At 43.6% G+C, this 18,847-nt stretch overlaps 1 protein-coding gene across 1 annotated transcript; it reads right to left on the reverse strand.

The window, feature by feature from the left end:
- Positions 1–15,227: 15,227 nt before the first annotated feature.
- On the reverse strand, positions 15,228–18,132 carry LOC109776487 (phospholipase A1 EG1, chloroplastic/mitochondrial-like). The gene has a single exon (XM_020335131.3). It carries the CDS (start codon positions 17,856–17,858, stop codon positions 16,533–16,535), a length of 1,326 nt encoding a protein of 441 aa, XP_020190720.1. The 5' UTR covers positions 17,859–18,132; the 3' UTR covers positions 15,228–16,532.
- Between the last annotated feature and the right edge of the window lie 715 nt (positions 18,133–18,847).

Genomic DNA, 18,847 nt, shown 5'->3' on the forward strand with positions numbered 1-18,847 from the left:
TCTTTGATTGTCCTCCTTATGAGTGGCGGTCGGGGACGAGCGATGGTCTTTTCCTACCAATATATCCCCCTAGGAGCATGCGTGCAGTGCTTGGTTTTTGATGACTTGTAGATTTTTGCAATAAGTATATGAGTTCTTTATGACTAATGTTGAGTCCATGGATTATACGCACTCTCACCTTTCCATCATTGCTAGCCTCTTCGGTACCGCGCATTGCCCTTTCTCACATTGAAAGTCGGTGAAAACTTCGCCGGTGCATCCAAACCCCATGATATGATACGCTCTTTCACACATAAACCTCCTTATATCTTCCTCAAAACAGCCACCATACCTACCTATTATGGCATTTCCATAGCCATTCCGAGATATATTGCCATGCAACTTTCCACCGTTCCGTTTATCATGACACGTTCATCATTGTCATATTGCTTAGCATGATCATGTAGTTGACATAGTATTTGTGGCAAAGCCACCGTTCATAATTCTTTCATACATGTCACTCTTGGTTCATTGCATATCCCGGTATACCGCCGGAGGCATTCATATAGAGTCATACCTTGTTCTAGTATCGAGTTGTAATCATTGAGTTGTAAATAAATGGAAGTGTGATGATCATCATTTAATAGAGCATTGTCCCAAAAAAAGAGAAATAAAAAGGGACAATGCTACTATCCTTTTACCACACTTGTGCTTCAAAGTAGCACCATAATCTTCATGATAGAGTCTCTCTCGTTTTGTCACTTTCATATACTAGTGGGAATTTTTCATTATAGAACTTGGCTTGTATATTCCAACAATGGGCCTCCTCAAGTGCCCTAGGTCTTCGTGAGCAAGCAAGTTGGATGCACACCCACTTAGTTTCTTTTGTTGAGCTTTCATATATTTATAGCTCTAGTGCATCCGTTGCATGGCAATCCCTACTGCTTGCATTAACATCAATCGATGGGCATCTCCATAGCTCATTGATTAGCCTCGTTGATGTGAGACTTTCTCCTTTTTTGTCTTCTCCACATAACCCCCACCATTATACTCTATTCCACCCATAGTGCTATATCCATGGCTCACGCTCATGTATTGCGTGAAGATTTATAAAGTTTGAGATTACTAAAGTATGAAACAATTGCTTGGCTTGTCATCGGGGTTGTGCATGATGAGAGCATTCTTGTGTGACGAAAATGGAGCATGACCAAACTATATGATTTTGTAGGGATGAACTTTCTTTGGCCATGTTATTTTGAGAAGACACAATTGCTTAGTTAGTATGCTTGAAGTATTATTATTTTTATGTCAATATTGAACTTTTATCTTGAATCTTTCAGATCTGAATATTCATACCACAATTAAGGAGAATTACATTGAAATTATGCCAAGTAGCATTCCACATCAAAAACTGTTTTTATCATTTACCTACTCGAGGACGAGCAGGAATTAAGCTTGGGGATGCTTGATACGTCTCCAACATATCTATAATTTTTGATTGCTCCATGCTATATTATCTTCTGTTTTGGACATTATTGGGCTTTATTATTCACTTTTATATTATTTTTGGGACTAACCTATTAACCGGAGGCCCAGCCCAGAATTGTTGTTTTTTGCCTATTTCAGAGTTTCGCAGAAAAAGAATATCAAACGGAGTCCAAACGGAATGAAACCTTCGAAAACGTGATTTTCGGAACGAACATGATCCAGGAGACTTGGACCCTACGTCAAGGAAGCTTCCAGGAAGCCACGAGGTAGGGGGCGCGCCCTCCACCCTCGTGGGCCCCATGTTGCTCCACCGACGTACTCCTTCCTCCTATATATACCTACATACCCCCAAACGATCAGATAGGGAGCCAAAAACCTAATTCCACCGCCGCTACCTTCTGTACCCATGAGATCCCATCTTGGGGCCTGTTCCGGAGCTCCGCCGGAAGGGGCATCGATCACGGAGGGCTTGTACATCAACACCATAGCCTCTCCGATGAAGTGTGAGTAGTTTACCTCAGACCTTCGGGTCCATAGTTATTAGCTAGATGGCTTCTTCTCTCTTTTTTGATCTCAATACAATGTTCTCCCCCTCTCTTGTGGAGATCTATTCGATGTAATCTTCTTTTGCGGTGTGTTTGTTGAGACCGATGAATTGTGGGTTTATGATCAAGTTTATCTATGAACAATATTTGAATCTTCTGAATTCTTTTATGTATGATTGGTTATCTTTGCAAGTCTCTTCAAATTATCAGTTTGGTTTGGCCTACTAGATTGATCTTTCTTGCAATGGGAGAAGTTCTTAGCTTTGGGTTCAATCTTGCGGTGTCCTTTCCCAGTGACAGTAGGGGCAGCAAGGTACGTATTGTATTGTTGCCATCGAGGATAACAAGATGGTTTTTTTTATCATATTGCATGAATTTATCCCTCTACATCATGTCATCTTGCTTAAGGTGTTACTCTGTTCTTATGAACTTAATACTCTAGATGCATGCTGGATAGCGGTCGATGTGTGGAGTAATAGTAGTAGATGCGGGCAGGAGTCGGTCTACTTGTCTCGGACGTGATGCCTATATACATGATCATACCTAGATATTCTCATAACTATGCTCAATTCTGTCAATTGCTCAACAGTAATTTGTTCACCCACCGTAAAATACGTATGCTCTTGAGAGAAGCCACTAGTGAAACCTATGGCCCCCGGGTCTATCTTCCATCATATTAATCTTCAAACACTTAGTTATTTCCGTTGCTTTTTATTTTTCTTTTATTTTACTTTGCATCTTTATCATAAAAATACCAAAAATATTATCTTATCATATCTATCAGATCTCACTCTCGTAAGTGACAGTGTAGGGATTGACAACCCCTTATCGCGTTGTTGCGAGGATTTATTTGTTTGTGTAGGTGCGAGGGACTCGTGCGTAGCCTCATACTGGATTGATACCTTGGTTCTCAAAAACTGAGGGAAATACTTACGCTACTTTGCTTCATCACCCTTTCCTCTTCAAGGGAAAACCAATGCAGTGCTCAAGAGGTAGCACAATCCCCCACCAGATCTCGAGGGCCCATTGTGTCCTCTGTTCCAATTGTTGTTTCGATATACCAGTGTTTCAGTGAAGACCTGTTAAGGTTGAACTTCACCTAGAGCAAGCAGCTACACTCCTTCACAACTGAACAATGGACTATGCCTTGAATTGTCAGTTTTGCATAAAGAAGTTTCACCACATGTCTTACTAGTACTAGGCTGCCGAAGGCTGACCCCTCGGGTGGAGCATATAAGTCACACTCCTGGCCTATTCATGAGCTTACTAGAGATCACCCCAATCTCATAGACTGTGACCAGCAGTCGGGCTCACATAGGTGTGTTCCTCCAAAGATCGCTCTGTAGGATAGCATGTTGCTTACATAAGCTTTGGAACACATTAAGACAATAGTCATCCTACCATACAGTATCGAGAGTATTGCATCTCCAACGGAGTGGGTTAGTATAGTTACTCTCCTCAGTTCACCACTGGCTTGTTTTCCCAGGTCCTACTTCACAGGATCTCCGATCACATAGGTTGGGTTACCACCATGGCAACTCATGTGGGTCTCATACCCATCTCCCTCGATGCACTATCTATCACAACACGTGGTATCCCTTTTGTAAAGGGATCTGCCAGATTCTTAGCCGTATGGACATACTCCAACGCTATCAATCCGGAGTTTCTTAATTTTCTGACAGCTTTTAATCTCATTCTTATGTGTTTCTTGGACTTCAAGTTGTCCTTTGAACTCTTCACCTTGGTGATGACAGTCTGATTGTCATAGTTCATAAGGATAGCCGGAACCGGTTTATCAACCAATGGCAAGTCCATCAAAAGATCTCGAAGCCATCCTGCTTCGACACCAGATGTTTCTAATGCTGTTAATTCTGCTTCCATTGTCGATCTCGTTAAGTCGTTTGCTTGCAAGACTTCCAGGAAACAGCGCCACCTCCAAGAGTAAACATATACCCAGTCGTGGCCTTCATCTCATCAGCATCAGAGATCCAATTCGCATCACTATACCCTTCAAGTACCGACGGGTATCCCGTATAGTGAAGTCCGTAGTTCATAGTACCCTTCAGATAGTGCATAACTCTCTCAATAGCATGCCAATGCACATCACCCAGGTTGGAAACAAACCGGCTCAGTTTGCTTACAGCAAACGCGATGTCAGGCCTCGTTGCGCTCACTAGGTACATGAGTGAACCAATGATTTGAGAGTATCTCAGTTGATCCTTAGTTGTGCCTTCGAACTTTCGAACCAACACACTAGGATCATATGGTGTTTGAGATGGTTTGCAGTCCGAGTATCCAAAACGGCTCAACACCTTCTCAACATAATGAGATTGCAGAAGTGTAATCCCACCCTCATTTTCTCTCGGTAGCTTGATGTTCAAGATAACATCAGCCACACCAAGGTCTTTCATCTCAAAGTTCTGAGATAGAAACGACTTGACCTCCTCAATGACTTTGAGGTTGGTTCCGAATATCAGTATGTCAACATACAAGCACAGTATAACTCCTTCGCCCCCACCATGGCGATAGTATACACATTTGTCAGCTTCATTAACAACGAAGACAACATATGTCAGAGTTGTATTAAACTTATCATGCCATTGCTTAGGTGCTTGCTTCAGGCCATATAAAGATTTCAGCAACCTACACACCTTTATTTCCTGACCATCTATCACAAAGCCATCTGGCTGTTGCATGTAGATTTCCTCGTTTAGCTCTCCATTCAGAAAAGCCGTCTTAACATCCATCTAGTGGACGAGAAGACCATGCGAGGCCACCAATGAGAGTAATACTCGAATGGTGGTCAGTCTAGCCACAGGTGAATAAGTATCAAAGAAATCTTCCTCTTCTTTCTGGTCATAGCCCTTGGCCACAAGCCTAGCTTTGTACTTTTCAATCGTACCATCAGGCCTAAGCTTCTTTTTGAACACCCACTTACATCCCAATGGTTTACAACCATAGGGACGCTCAGTGATATCCAATGTCCCGTTAGCCATGATGGAATCCATCTCGCTACGGACCGCATCCTTCCAGTAGTCAGCTTCTGGAGAGGCATACGCTTCTAAAATAGAAGTGGGAGTATCATCCACGAGGTACACGAAGAAATCATCACGAGGTCTTTGCAGTCCTTTGTCTCTTGACCCTACCAAGGGTTTCTTCGTCATCCTCCTCAGGATTTTCATCATGTGTTTGTTCATAATATTCCATAGGAATGGCAGGCTCAGGAGTCTCCTCAGATTCATGTCTAGAAGTGCTTTGCATATCTCTCATAGGAAAAATATCCTCAAAGAATGTAGCATCCTTAGACTCCATAATTGTACCGACCTTCTGGTCAGGCACCTCAGATTTCAGTACTAGAAATCTATAGCCAATGCTGTTCTTAGCGTAGCCCAAATTAACGCAGTCCACAGTCTTGGGTCCAAGCTTACGCTTTTTGGGGATCGACACATTAACTTTCGCCAAATAGCCCCAAGTACGCAAGTACGAGAGTGTTGTCCTTCTCTTCGCCCATTTCTCATAGGGAGTGATCTCATTATCCTTTGTTGGAACTTTATTCAGGACATGACATGCCGTTAATATAGCATCCCCCCACCATGCCTTGGATAAACCCGATGTATCTAACATGGCGTTAACCAAATCAGTTAGAGTACGGTTTTTTCGCTCAGCAACCCCGTTTGACTGGGGTGAATAGGGAGGCGTCCTCTCATGAATAATGCCGTGTTCCACACAAAAAGAATCAAACTCACTCGAGAAGTACTCTCCACCACGATCTGATCGGACTCATTTAATTTTCTTTTCAAGTTGATTCTCAACTTCTGCCTTATAGATTTTAAAGTAGTGTAGAGCCTCATCTTTAGTATTTAACAGATACACATAGCAATATCTAGTGGAATCATCTATCAATGTCATGAAGTATTTCTTTCCACCTTTAGTCAACACACCATTCATCTCACAAAGATCAGAATGTATGAGTTCTAATGGTGCCAAGTGTCTCTCCTCCGCGGCCTTGTGAGGCTTGCGAGGTTGCTTAGCTTGCACACATGAAAGGCACTTAGAACCTTTGGCTAAAGTGAAACACGGGATTAAATCCAACTTAGCTAGCCGTGTCATAACACCAAAACTAATGTGACAAAGACATGAATGCCAAACTTCAGATTCATTAACATTCGAATGAATATGGTTCACGACTTTATTACAAAAATCTGCGAGGGAAAGGCGGAACATCCCTCCGCTCTCATAACCTTTTCCAACAAAGAGTCCATATTTCGTAACAACTAATTTATTAGACTCGAAAACCAACTTAAACCCTTCGCTACATAGAAGGGAGCCACTAACGAGGTTCTTCTTGATGGCGGGGACATGCTGCACGTTCTTCAGCTGCACGATCCTTCCCGAAGTAAACTTCAGATCGACCGTGCCAACACCATGAACAGAAGCACTCACGCCATTCCCCATCAATACGGACCCGTGACCTGTGACCTGGTAAGAAGAAAACAATGAAATGTCAGTACACACATGAACACTTGCACCTGTGTCCACCCACCAATCGGTGGGCTGAAACACTGAAAAAACAGTAAATAAATTACCGTACCCAGATGCACCATTCTCATTGTTGCCCACAATCATGTTGACAGACTTGGAGTTCTATACTGGCTTCTTGTACTTGTTTGGGCACTTGTTGGCCCAATGTTCAACCGAACCATAAGTAAAGAAGCCCTCATCCTTCTTGTTCTTCTTGAAGGTCTTCTTACCCTTCTTCTTAAAGTCGGTATTGTGTTGGACACCGTTCTTTCCCTTGGGCTTGTGGGAGTTGAAGTTCCTCTGGTTCACCATGTTGGCGACAGAAGTCCCTTCGGCCCCTTTTCCGTGCGAGTCTTTTGCCCTCGAATTCTGCTCAACACTCAGATGGCCAATGACATCCTCCACAGAGAATTCACGCCTCTGATGTTTCAGAGTGGTGGCAAAGTTCCTCCAGGAATTAGGGAGCTTAGCGATTATGCAGCCCGCGACAAACTTGTCCGGTAACTCGCACTTAAGAAGCTCAAGCTCCTTAACAATGCATATTATCTCATGAGTCTGCTCCAATACAGGACGGTTTTCAACCATCTTGTAATCGTGGAACTGCTCTATAATATACATCTCGCTCCTAGCATCGGCGGCCCCGAACTTAGATTCGAGCGCCTCCCACAAGTCCTTGGCGACATGCACATGTAAATATGCGTCGACCAGTTTATCTCCGATCACGCTAAGAACTGCTCCGAGAAACACAATGGTGGCCTCCCTGAACGCCTTCTCCTGTTCAGGAGCAATCGTTCCCGTGGAGATACCGGTGACCCAGAACATGTTCATAGCCGTGAGCCATAAAGTGGTCTTAGTCTACCAACGCTTAAAATATGTACCGGTAAACTTATCCGGTTTCAGTGCAGCAGCAAAGCCACTTGCCGAAAAATTCCTACACATAATAGGTTTTTGGATTGCTGAGAAAATAGGCAATTTTTCGACTAATTTAATCCATAGATAAATCACTAGCATGGCATCAACTAAATTGACGACATACTGGTTCTGATCTAAACATGCATGTACTAAGCAAACAGTAGACAAATCTACACATACTGCTAGTACTGCTAATACGAAAATAAACAAGAGCGGGGTAAACGTGTTATACCCTCCAGTAGGCCAGGCAGAAGCCCCGGCGGCACGATCGGCGTCGGTGGACATGGTGATGACGAGGATGAAGCGGGCGTAGAGGAGGTAGACGAACAGCGAGCAGTCGCTTCCCCTCTCCAGGAACCGGAAGGGCGGGGTTTCGGAGACCTGCTCTCCCATCGACTGCGTATGACGGGATGGAGTCACTGGCGGCAGCAGCAGCAGCAAAGGAACGACAGTGGGCGTGCGCGTGGAGCAGATGCAATGCGATCCGACGTCTCAGAGAACTCTCCATTAGTGACTCGCATAAATAAGCGCGTAGGTGTGAGCTCAGCTCAATCCCGCAACCCGCGGCGCGTCGAGACGAGGCGGGCGGCGGTGGAGGAGTGCCCGAGGGCCTCTTCTATTCTCAAGCTCCAATAGCATGTGAAAGAATATCCCTTATAAAGAGGTCCAACTCCTCTTCCACTTCCGGGGTGGGACTAAACTTCCCACCTCCACCTAGTGCCAATAAACCCACATGGGCCCTTAGAGATTTTTCAGAAATTTCTATATGGGCCTAAAGTCCATCCCAAATTTCAGCATTTTTCTCAGCAACACACTCAATACGTTGCTAAACCAGATTAAGTTTAAGCGTGTGCGATATAGCAATATCAAGAAGACATAGATGATATTTTTAATGTATGTACCAAAGTATGGGCATTCAACCAGTATTGCCTATTTGAATGCTCATCTCAATGATAACTCCATATTCAAACCGCTCTCAATTCATCAGTTGGAACGTCGGAAGTATTCTATAATTCTAATATAAACACATGTGACACGCTATAGGATTGTATCACGTGTACCTTGCGGTAGCTCATGTGTATTAAAGAAAGGGTTGGTTCAGGATAATGTATACATGTCAGTTAGCTCTGTCCTACATACAAGCATACTAATGGCCCAGAATTTGCACGTATGCATGTCTTATCCTACGCCTTAGATGTTTTCTGTTTGTTCTGATACTTTAGAGCTTACTAAAACCGGAATGGAGCAGTTGGCCCTAATAGCACTTTGTCCTTTTGCCGGTGTGCTTTTCATGTTGTACTTAACATGTAAAGCTTGTTTATCAAACAAGTCTTAACAGGTTACGTCAAGTGCCCCACCACCATCCAATAACATGCCATCAATTATAAATAGACCCTATAAGATAACTGGTTTGTTGGCGACTACAGCACAGTCTATGCAGCTGAGGTCACACAATCCGGCCTTAATCTATTTACTAGATCCTAATACGAAGGCCGGTGCCCCTAGAATTTTGTCATTTTCCTAGATTTCTTAATGACTGTTTGAAATAATAGGTATTTAAGTGCTTGCCTTTTGATGCTAGAGGCTTGAGTTGCACTGCCTGCAACGTGACGTGCATGTGCTGACATGGGACTGTTAATATATAAACGAGTAGAAGGAAAAAGTTAGCTCAGGCTACTTCTGTGACAATAAGAACAAAAAACTTACCTGTCAAATCGACAATGAAAAGACTACAGTAATCGAAATTATAATGATAAATTTACCAGTTGCTGTCAACTTGGGTTCAGTTTCAAACTTCTCAATCATTGTTCTGAGCGGTTTAGGATACATTTAGTGTAAACACCCTACTCAATTGCAAAAAATTGCATTCTGCTTAAGTATGATAATCAAATGGTTGGTGTATTTACGCTAAAAAGGATATCTGTAAAGCCCCGACAGAGCCGTACATCAGCAAGAGGAGACATGCGGTGCCCCCACAATGGTTTCTGTCGGTTCAAGTATGAGGTGAGAGAGCTTTTATCTGGTGATCTTGTCCTGTGTGATGGACATAAAACGAATGTACATATAAAATTTGCGTAAAGAAGTTGCTGTTGTGTCCCACTGTTGAAATAGAAATTATTAAAGGAGGTGTATCTAGAAAAAAACATATAGAAGGTCTCTAAATTTCACCTAGATTGGGTGCTTGTCTTTAAATTTCACCTGGATATATATCAGTTACGTTAACGTAGAAGTCAATGTCTGGTATTCGTTTTGTGGTGCAAAGACAATGTCCTCGCTTCCAAAATCAAAGACCGCGTTGCTTCGAGTTGAATATAGGTGCCGGCTGAGGCAATCCTGTGAATTCAAGGATTCATTGACAACTTCTCGTTCAATAAGAATTCTCTCATATGTTCAGGGTGTGAAAACAAGAGTTCTGCGGTGTTCGCATATATATATATATATATATATATATATATATATATATATATATATATATATATATATATATATATATATATATATATATATATATATATATATATATTGCGAGGGGAAGAAATATTTAGATGAGAGCATGTCTCAAACTTAATTACATTTAAGAACAACCAGATTCTATCACGGGACAGGGCTACCCAAGCAATAGAGCATCTCCAACAGATTCCCAATAAAACTCCCCCAATAATCACTTCCCGGGGCTCCCCAATAACACTCTTCTGGTTATTAGGGATAAACGGTTTCGTAGATCTCCAATAACCTCATCCCAATAACCAACCTGGCCTACATGACCCACTTGTCAATCGGGTAACCCTGTGTGTGTGTGTGTGTGTGTGTGTGTGTGTGTGTGTGTGGTGGGGCGGTGGTCCAGCAAGTGGCATGGCGGCGCGGTGGTCCGGCGGCGGTGGCGGCCTGACAGTCAGTTGCAGGCAGCACGAGTGCAAGTGGTCCGGTGGTGGCAGCGGGCTCGCGCGTGGTACTCCAGTGTTGGATGACATTTGTGCACTGGTCTGGCGGCGATCCAATAGGCATTGGCGGCTACGCGCTGACGTGTCATATATTGGGGAGGGTATTGGGAGAGAGTTAACTCCCTCTCCATGTAGGGGGTTGAGTTGTTTTTTGTGATCACCAAAAACATTTCGGGGAAAGGAGAGATGTTGGAGATACTCATAAACATCTTGAGAAATTTTTAAGGTGGTCCAAAGCAATATGACCGTTAAATTTTCATGATCCGATGGTTGATATAACTATTATCTCTTAGGAGGTAATAGATCATTAATGCCACTGTAAGGGTTAATGTGGACACTGCTGCAGTCAAGGAAAGCACTTATTATAATTTATTACTGAGTGTGGATATTGGATCCTTGTTTTCCAAAAAAAAAGAAATTGATTTTTTGAAGTTTCAAAAAAATTGAAAAAATATACATGTTCATAATGATGTATACCACATTCCTATAAATTTTAATGATTAGATACATTTTGATGCGAGCTACACAAAACAACAAGACTATGGACTTTCATGGTGAATATTATTAAGTTGATTTTTCTATGCGTAAATTGCTTTGGTCTTGATGTGTGATTTGGAGAAAAACCTAATTGCATGTGCAGAGTAATAAACACAGATACATCCCTAGTTAGACCTCTAGACTAGCTCATGTATTGTTGATGGTTCTGCTTTCCTCCATGGGCATTGTTAATGTAACAAGGATGCCCGAAATAATGAGAGTGCATTGTTAGGGCAAATATTGTGTTGGATAGACCCAACATATGAAATCTTGCGAGATCATGTTGTCAATATGTTGTCGGTATTTTCGTATGAAGTGTTAGCATTTACTTGCATCCCTAGACCATTAGAATATCGTGGACCCGGATGTCGGATGGTTTCTTTGGGGTTGCCAAATATTACTCCGTAACTAGGTAATTATAAAGGTAACTTTGGGGAACAATGAAAAATATGTCATGGTGCTAGATATGTCAAGACTGGGATTTGCTCCTCCGGCAATGGAGAGATACACTCTGGGCCCACTCGATATTATGGTGTCCAGCATCGCCTGGCTAGGTATTGTGTCTAAGGAGTCAGTTACAGGGATACCCGAATATGTAAATGAGAAAAGAGTACAAATTGGTAACAAGGATCACTAGGTATAGTGATTGAGAAGTTCATAGTGACGATACCGACAAAGTATCGCCTCGGTTGTCTAATGTATCACGAGGCAAAAACAGTTGTATGTGGCAATACAAGTTTAGCTCAATAAAGATCTTCGATGATATGTGGGAATTATTATGGTTGTCTAGATCCCACAAATTATTATTGGCCGGAGAAGGTGTTCCGGACACATGTCCATGTATGCTCAAACCTATAAGGTCACACACTTAACGATTAACAAGATATTGGAATTCTATGATTTAGTGGAGGATGAGAGGGAAGGGTTCCGAAAATGTTTTGGATGATCTTTGAAGTGTTCCGGGAGGTCCCGAAATGTCTCGGTGATGTACGAGAGATACCAGAAAGTTCTAGAATGTGGTAGAATCTTTTGGATGGTCCGAAATGTTCCTGGATGTTCTAGAAGCTCCCAATGGGTCGTCCCCTCACTGGCAACGGAGCTCAATAGGCCCAAGTCGGCCAGCGCCCCCCTTGCTCGGGAGGCAAGGAAACACGGTGGAGTCATAGTAGGACTTCTCGATGCAAGGGGATACTCCACGCTGGCTTTGTCAACCCAAACCCCTTGGCCACATATATATAGAGGGCGAAGGGCACCCCACGAGATAAACCAAATTCATGTCCGCATTTCAAGCTGACATCTCTCTCTAGATTAGATCTAGTCTTTCCTTTGTTTCTTTGTGTAGTTCCACGGAGCACTGCCATGTTGCTACTCTAGTATGCATGGATACCTTGGCAGCGGTGTTATCTTTGACAATAGAGCGGGCGGATCATTGCGAGGGGAAACTCTCATGACTGGGAGGTATAACCTAGTTGCGGGAGTGAGAGGACTGCATCGACATCGTCAACATGTCTATTGCACGAACGATCCGTCGAGGGTATGACTCGCTACCTACACCTCGATAATGATCATGGGTTTGATTGTGTGTGTTTTTTGGCTTTGCGTAGCACGTTCTCCTACAGTGGTATATTGAGCGGTACCATGCGTAGGATGCTGGTACAACTAGAGCATATGTGCTATTTGGCACTGCACATGTGATGTGTGGAGTATTAGATCAGACATATTACTGGATTTTCTTGTTGTTTCCCATTTATTGCACAATTTTGATCTTGGCGGGAATTGCGGGATATTCAGAGGTCCGGCTAACTATGGTCTTTTCATGTTGCGTTGCATATACTGATCGACGGATCTATCATTGCTTATGATGACTTTGGTTCCAACTTTGCTTGAGAAAGAATTATTTTTTGCATGATCAAGCTAGTACACGAGATCTACACCGGGGTTACGTGTATGATGAACTTTAGTATGGGGCTCGAGATTTTTATGAAGTCTCATGTTTTATCCACCCTGAAAGTTAAATAACAACTAAGGAAATCGTGGTTATGGAAACCGTAGGTAGCAAACGGTTTGCAACAGACCCTTAGAGTCATGATTGTAGCAAAAATGTTAGAGACGTCTAAGTAGTTTTTGCATGGTGTGCATGTGATTCGGTATAACCTATGTGATTGTATGAGATGCAAAGTGTTTGTAATTTTATTTGTCATGACATGCGTGTCATGAGCACGGCAATCGACAGGAGTCAATATGATTGTCATTATTTCATTGTGACAAGCATATCAACCAGAAAGCCATGTAATATTAGTATTAATTGCAAAGGTCATGGTGGTGACAATCATGCATCGATGGACCTCTACGCAACACCATACACGAAGAAGGAGTTCTACATCAAAAGATGTTGAAGAGAAACCACCTCAGAAAAGTTGTACCACAACCATTTTATGGACCGGTAGCGTTATATGAGGATTGTCCTCAAGAGCCCCACTAAAATATAAATATTGTGCCACCCATGGAGTCCTGCACACCACTCACATTCATCATGTTTCTCTCATGTTTTCTCACTGCCCATCCAACCACTTGCCCTAGTAGTCGACCTCTATGGCACCGCCCGTCCCTATACCACGCACCTCTCCGCCCTATGCCGAGGAGGACCCGTTGCCGCCTTGTGTTGAGGAGGACACATCACTAGCCCTTTCCGAGGAGGACAGTGCGCTGGACCCCGCGCACACCACCATGGAGGACAACTGGGCCCAAATGGACGTTACATTGTTGAAGGTATTGCCTTTGGAGTAGCGTGCTAGGAGAGAGGCGGCCCTAAAGGTTGGTGAGGAGAAGCGCTTCACACATGGCTAGTTCAGAGATGGATAATGGCATAGTACAAAACAAAATCTACAAAAAAAGTTGAAACTACTAGGGAAAATAACCACACACTTAGCTTTTTTGTCTTAGAAGTTTTAAAAAGATTTGATTCTTTGTTAAAATCTGAAAGACGGTGACAGAGTGGAGAAGTTGTGTGTGTGTGTGTGTGTTAATAAATGCAGGGTGTGTGAAGAAGGTGGGGAACAACGTGGGAGAGAAGAAGGGGCTCAGGAGGATGCAGGCCCATATGACATTGACACGACATGGGTGAGTCTGGTACAGTTGGTGACATTTAACTCGAATATCTTGTGCTACCGAGGCCCAGGTGCTCCAGTGATATGGGCTCCTGGGCCGTCGGATCTCAGAATTGAACGGCATCTGGAAGCTTCTGTAGCTACTAGAACATTTTGCAAAAAAGCTCACCCCCCAAGTTGTCCAAAAATTGCTCTTAGGTCCAGCAGCTACAACAACTCCCATATGTCGTCCGATCTCCCAGGAACCCGTATCACGGGAGCACCTGGGTGTTGGGAGCATCAAATATTCTCCCCTTAATGCCATGTGGGGCAGAGTACCCGCGTGACTGATATTTTGCTTATCCAAAAATGTAAAACACCTCTCTTAAATCTAGTTATCCTTTGGAGTTTTTGAAAATAATTATTTTGTTAGTATTGTAACTTCATATATGTTGCTTTGTACAAGTTTCACTAATTCTCATATATTATACATTCAATGAATTTATCCGCGCTTATTGAAAGTGGTCCCATTTTGAACTATAGGTGTATCAAATTAGCTCTAAAAAGGTATATAAAAATATTTTCAAGAAAATATATACAATTTGAACTCATGTGCTGCAAATGGATTAAATGTTAACTGAGTTCTATGGTAGATCCATTGGGAGTTTTTTCACCTTTTTAGAAAAAATGAAAAAAAATCTAAATGAAGCAAAAAAAAACTAAATCTTGGCATGGTAACCCTAATATATGCACATAATCCTGTGATAAAAAATTAGAACAATACACAAAATAAAAATAATAGGTTGTTTACAAAATTGACTATCTCCGATGAAGTTTCATAACATTGACCCCAAATCTCCAACCTTGTATACCACCCAAACCAAATTCAGTAACCATTTGAGTTGTTTTGTATCTTTACCTAATAATAGAGCAAATTGGGTTTCTGGTCGTACGTCATAAAAACTACCCTCGAAGTTGGCAAGAATTACCCACCAATGCCACCTGTGGCAAAAATGATTCGTCTTTATTAGGTGGCCGCTGGTTACGTTTATGTACAGCTAGGCCCTCACATTGCCAAAAACCACACAAGCACCTGCCTGGCTAGGGCACAACTCTCCCAACGGGGAGACCTGGGTTCGATCCCCAGCTTTGTCTCATTTTTCTGCCTTTCCCCAGCTCCGACCCATCTCATTTTTTTTACATTTTTTTCCCACAGATTCAAATATTATTTGAAATATTCATATCTTTTAAATGCTAACTCCAAATTAGCATTTTATATATGAAAATCTATCAGAAAAATGTGTAGATTCTAAATATGATATTGTCTTGGCCCAGCTACTTTTGAAACTTTTTTCCACAAATTCAAGTATTTTTTGAAATATTCCTATCTTTCAAACGCTAACTCCAAATCTAGCATTTTATATATGAAAATCGCTCAGAAAAATGGGTAGATTCTAAATATGATATTATCTTACATGTTAGTAATTTTTAAAATTGTGTTTATGGTGCACACTTAGTCAGTAGTTTTCTTTTCTATACCTATATATATAACGTATGTTTCTTACTCCCATTTTTTCATACGTAAAGAATAATAACAGAAAAGAAAAAACCGTCCATCATTCGGCTTCAATTTTTTTGGCATGCAACGAACTAGGGTCGTTTCGCTCAGACGTAGACATTCTTTTATTGATCTTCAAGCGTACGAAGAGATGGCCCAAAACACGTTTAACAAAACCCTTTTATTAAGATTTTTTTACGACTTGATGCAAATTTCAAGCATTGCTTCAACTTAGAAAATAATGGCTTTGTATGAAAATTTTGAAAATCAGGTTCTTTAAGATCGAAATCATCGTACAAAAACCACACCAAAAGTATTGTATGTGTAGCATGCTTCTTAATGTAGTACTACTTATATGAATTTTCGCTGGCACCAGATGTTGTTGGGCCATTAGCATGGTTATTTCGGTGGACACATCAATTAATTCTCCCGTTGCAACGCACGGGCATATGTGCTAGTAGTACTTAAAACCTTTTCTACGCCTTGTTTTAACATTTATGATGGTAAATTCGATTTAAAATCATCATTTTTAATGTAATAATATTTTTAGAGCATTATCTCCAGCTATTTAAGGCTAAAAAGAGGAAGAACATTATAAATAGTGTTTGAAACTAGTAAACTTACCAATGAGTCCGAAATCCTAATATTGGTACATATAAAATTAATATCTTATTACAGTTGAAGTGAAATTACATCTCCCTTCATTATATCTAGTCTAGTATAATTAAACATGTCATGCATATGTATATATCTTCATATGTCCCGTCGATTTGAGTTGATTTACATGTAAAAAGTATACATCCGATCTGGAGGAACTCCTAGTTTCATCAGCTCTCTTCATGCATCCCCGATTATATAGGTGCGCAGCTGCATGATTCACAATTTCGATCATATCACTATTCGTTGAGGCGGCTGCAGTGATGGACATGCATAAAATCAAATTATGCATTGACAAATCGACACATCAAATTCCTAGCGCGCGCAGCCACTCTCCGGCACGAATCATCGCCATTTGCCATCTCCAGGACTCAAACATAGATGGAACCCTATTCACCGAGGAAGCTGTGGCGACGTCGACCTTAGGGATCTTTAGGAGCTGGTCGATATATACCTCCAGATCGTGTACACAAGCGATGTCCCCGGCCTTGAAGAAGTCGAGGGCGACCTCAACGCCGACGTGCGCATAGCAAGCCTTGCTCCACGGCATCTCGTACCGCCCTCCCAGAACCCTAGCACTCTCGTTGAAGAGGACACCGGGCATCTTGGTGACCGGGTCGTTCGCGTTGGCAACTCGGAGTACCTTGACGCCGAGCTCGTCGCACCGGTTCTTGAACTCGAGGTTGCCAACACGCGGCCCCCCGAAGGAGAAGACCGTGATGGGGATTGCACCGCCGTGGACGCCACGGTTCATGCCGAGCTCGGCGAGGTCATAGCCGAGTAGGAGCGCAAGGGAGCTCCCCATGCTGTGGCCCGCGAGGGTTATGCTCATGTCTTCTTGCTTGTGCTCCGCGATGAGACGGGAAATCTCGGAGAGCAGCTGGTTGCGGCAGCTCCCGGCGGTGAATTTGCCGGTGCCGTTGTCGGAGGTGTAGAGGGAGAGGAACCCCGACTCGACCCTCACGTCGGGGCGTGGGTCGGCCGGGTCAAACCGCGCCGGAGCGAGCGCGCTCATGAAGTTGGCCAGCCACTCCGAGCAGGTCACGGTGCCGCGGAAGGAGACTAGGATGTCCCGCCGGCCGAGCCGCCCCGCCTCTCTGTCTGACGCGACGGCCACGTAGCCGATCCACCGGCTCTTGCTGCAGGGACGGCAGATCCCCATTGGCAGGGTCACGTCAGGGGCTGAGTAGATGTACTTGGTTACTTGGTACCCGGCGTCGGCCATGCCGACGGCCTGCAAAATCTGCCTCTTCCCGTGCTTGCAGTTGAGGTACCGCTTCGACCTTGGGTTGAGATCCAGGGCGCGGTAGCACGCGCCGACGAGCTCCCCGTACCGGACGACCTCGGCGCGGAGCAGCGGGTGGAGCGGCTCCACCAGCCCTCGCCAGTCGTCGGCGCCATGCACGTCCTCCCACGTGCACGCCAACGACGGCGCCGCGACCTGGGCGTCGGAACGCCTATCCGCAGGCGCCACAACAGCAGTGGGCACGGGGACGGCCACCGTCGTCGCGGTTGTCGCTGCTGCCTTGTGCGGCTCGTTGCTAGCGCGCAGCGCGACATGCGTGGCGGAGGCTGCCGCCGGCGGCATACAGGCGCGGAGGCGCTGCGTCGGCGAGCTCGGTGCGACGGCCATGGGTGGGAGAGATGGAGGTCAGCAAGGGAATGGTTTGCTGACTTGCTAGTTGCAGCCAATGATCAATAATCAGTACAGTCGCGGTTGCGGTCTATGCGTATGTATATGTAGCCGCCGCCTGCGCGGCTGTTTCTCATCTGTTGTCCGTACCTTGACGTGGGATGTGGGGAGTTTGCGTGCGTTGGCGCGCAGATTTGACCGGGAGGAAAAACAAAATGAGAAAAGTGGTCGGTTACGGGTCTAACGGGTCAGATCCGACCCTGTCCCACGGAAAGTGGAGATAGCCCCGTTAGTAGAAAAAAAGAGAGGCTTTTTTCGCCCGGTTCCATTTTACCAGAAACAAAAACAAAGTGTGTGTGTGTCACAACCCTTAACAGTTTCTTTTTTGCGGGAACCCTTAACAGGTTAACACGGTTAAGTTTTGTTAGAAAAAGGGGAAATCTAGAGTATTTCTAAGAAATTACCCCCTCTAATTTAATATGATGTTGTATATTGTTGTGTGATATTTTATATTGTACTAGAGACATTACGTGAAATTTGTAGTCGAATGGACATCAAGTGAGGAAATCGGGGATCTTGAACACACAACACAAAAAAACATGATATACCTAGGTTCTGGCCTCCAAAAAGATAAAGCATGCATGTGAATACAGAGGATTACAGTGTGTAGAAGACGACTCGGCGAGTCGGGGAGACTCGCCAAGTTATGATGAAGCTCGTGATCCCAATGATAAGCGCCGGAAATCTTCTACGTGGTGTAGGCTAAAACTAGGGCAAAGGAGAGGTTCCCTTCTACATTGCCCTCGGTACCATTTATGTAGCACTGGTTATAGAAGGTTCCATGTCGATGCATTAGGGCGTACAAAGGTAGAACTCTATTTACAACACATTTAGTCCTTTTCCTATGCTCCGTTGATTGTTTTCCTTGTCCCTTCATGTTGTTCAATCGAATGTCTCTTGCTTAGATAGTGGCACTTCTTCATGGGTTG

This window comes from Aegilops tauschii, chromosome 4 (genome assembly GCF_002575655.3).
Source record: "Aegilops tauschii subsp. strangulata cultivar AL8/78 chromosome 4, Aet v6.0, whole genome shotgun sequence".
In the NCBI taxonomy this organism is placed as follows: domain Eukaryota; kingdom Viridiplantae; phylum Streptophyta; class Magnoliopsida; order Poales; family Poaceae; genus Aegilops; species Aegilops tauschii.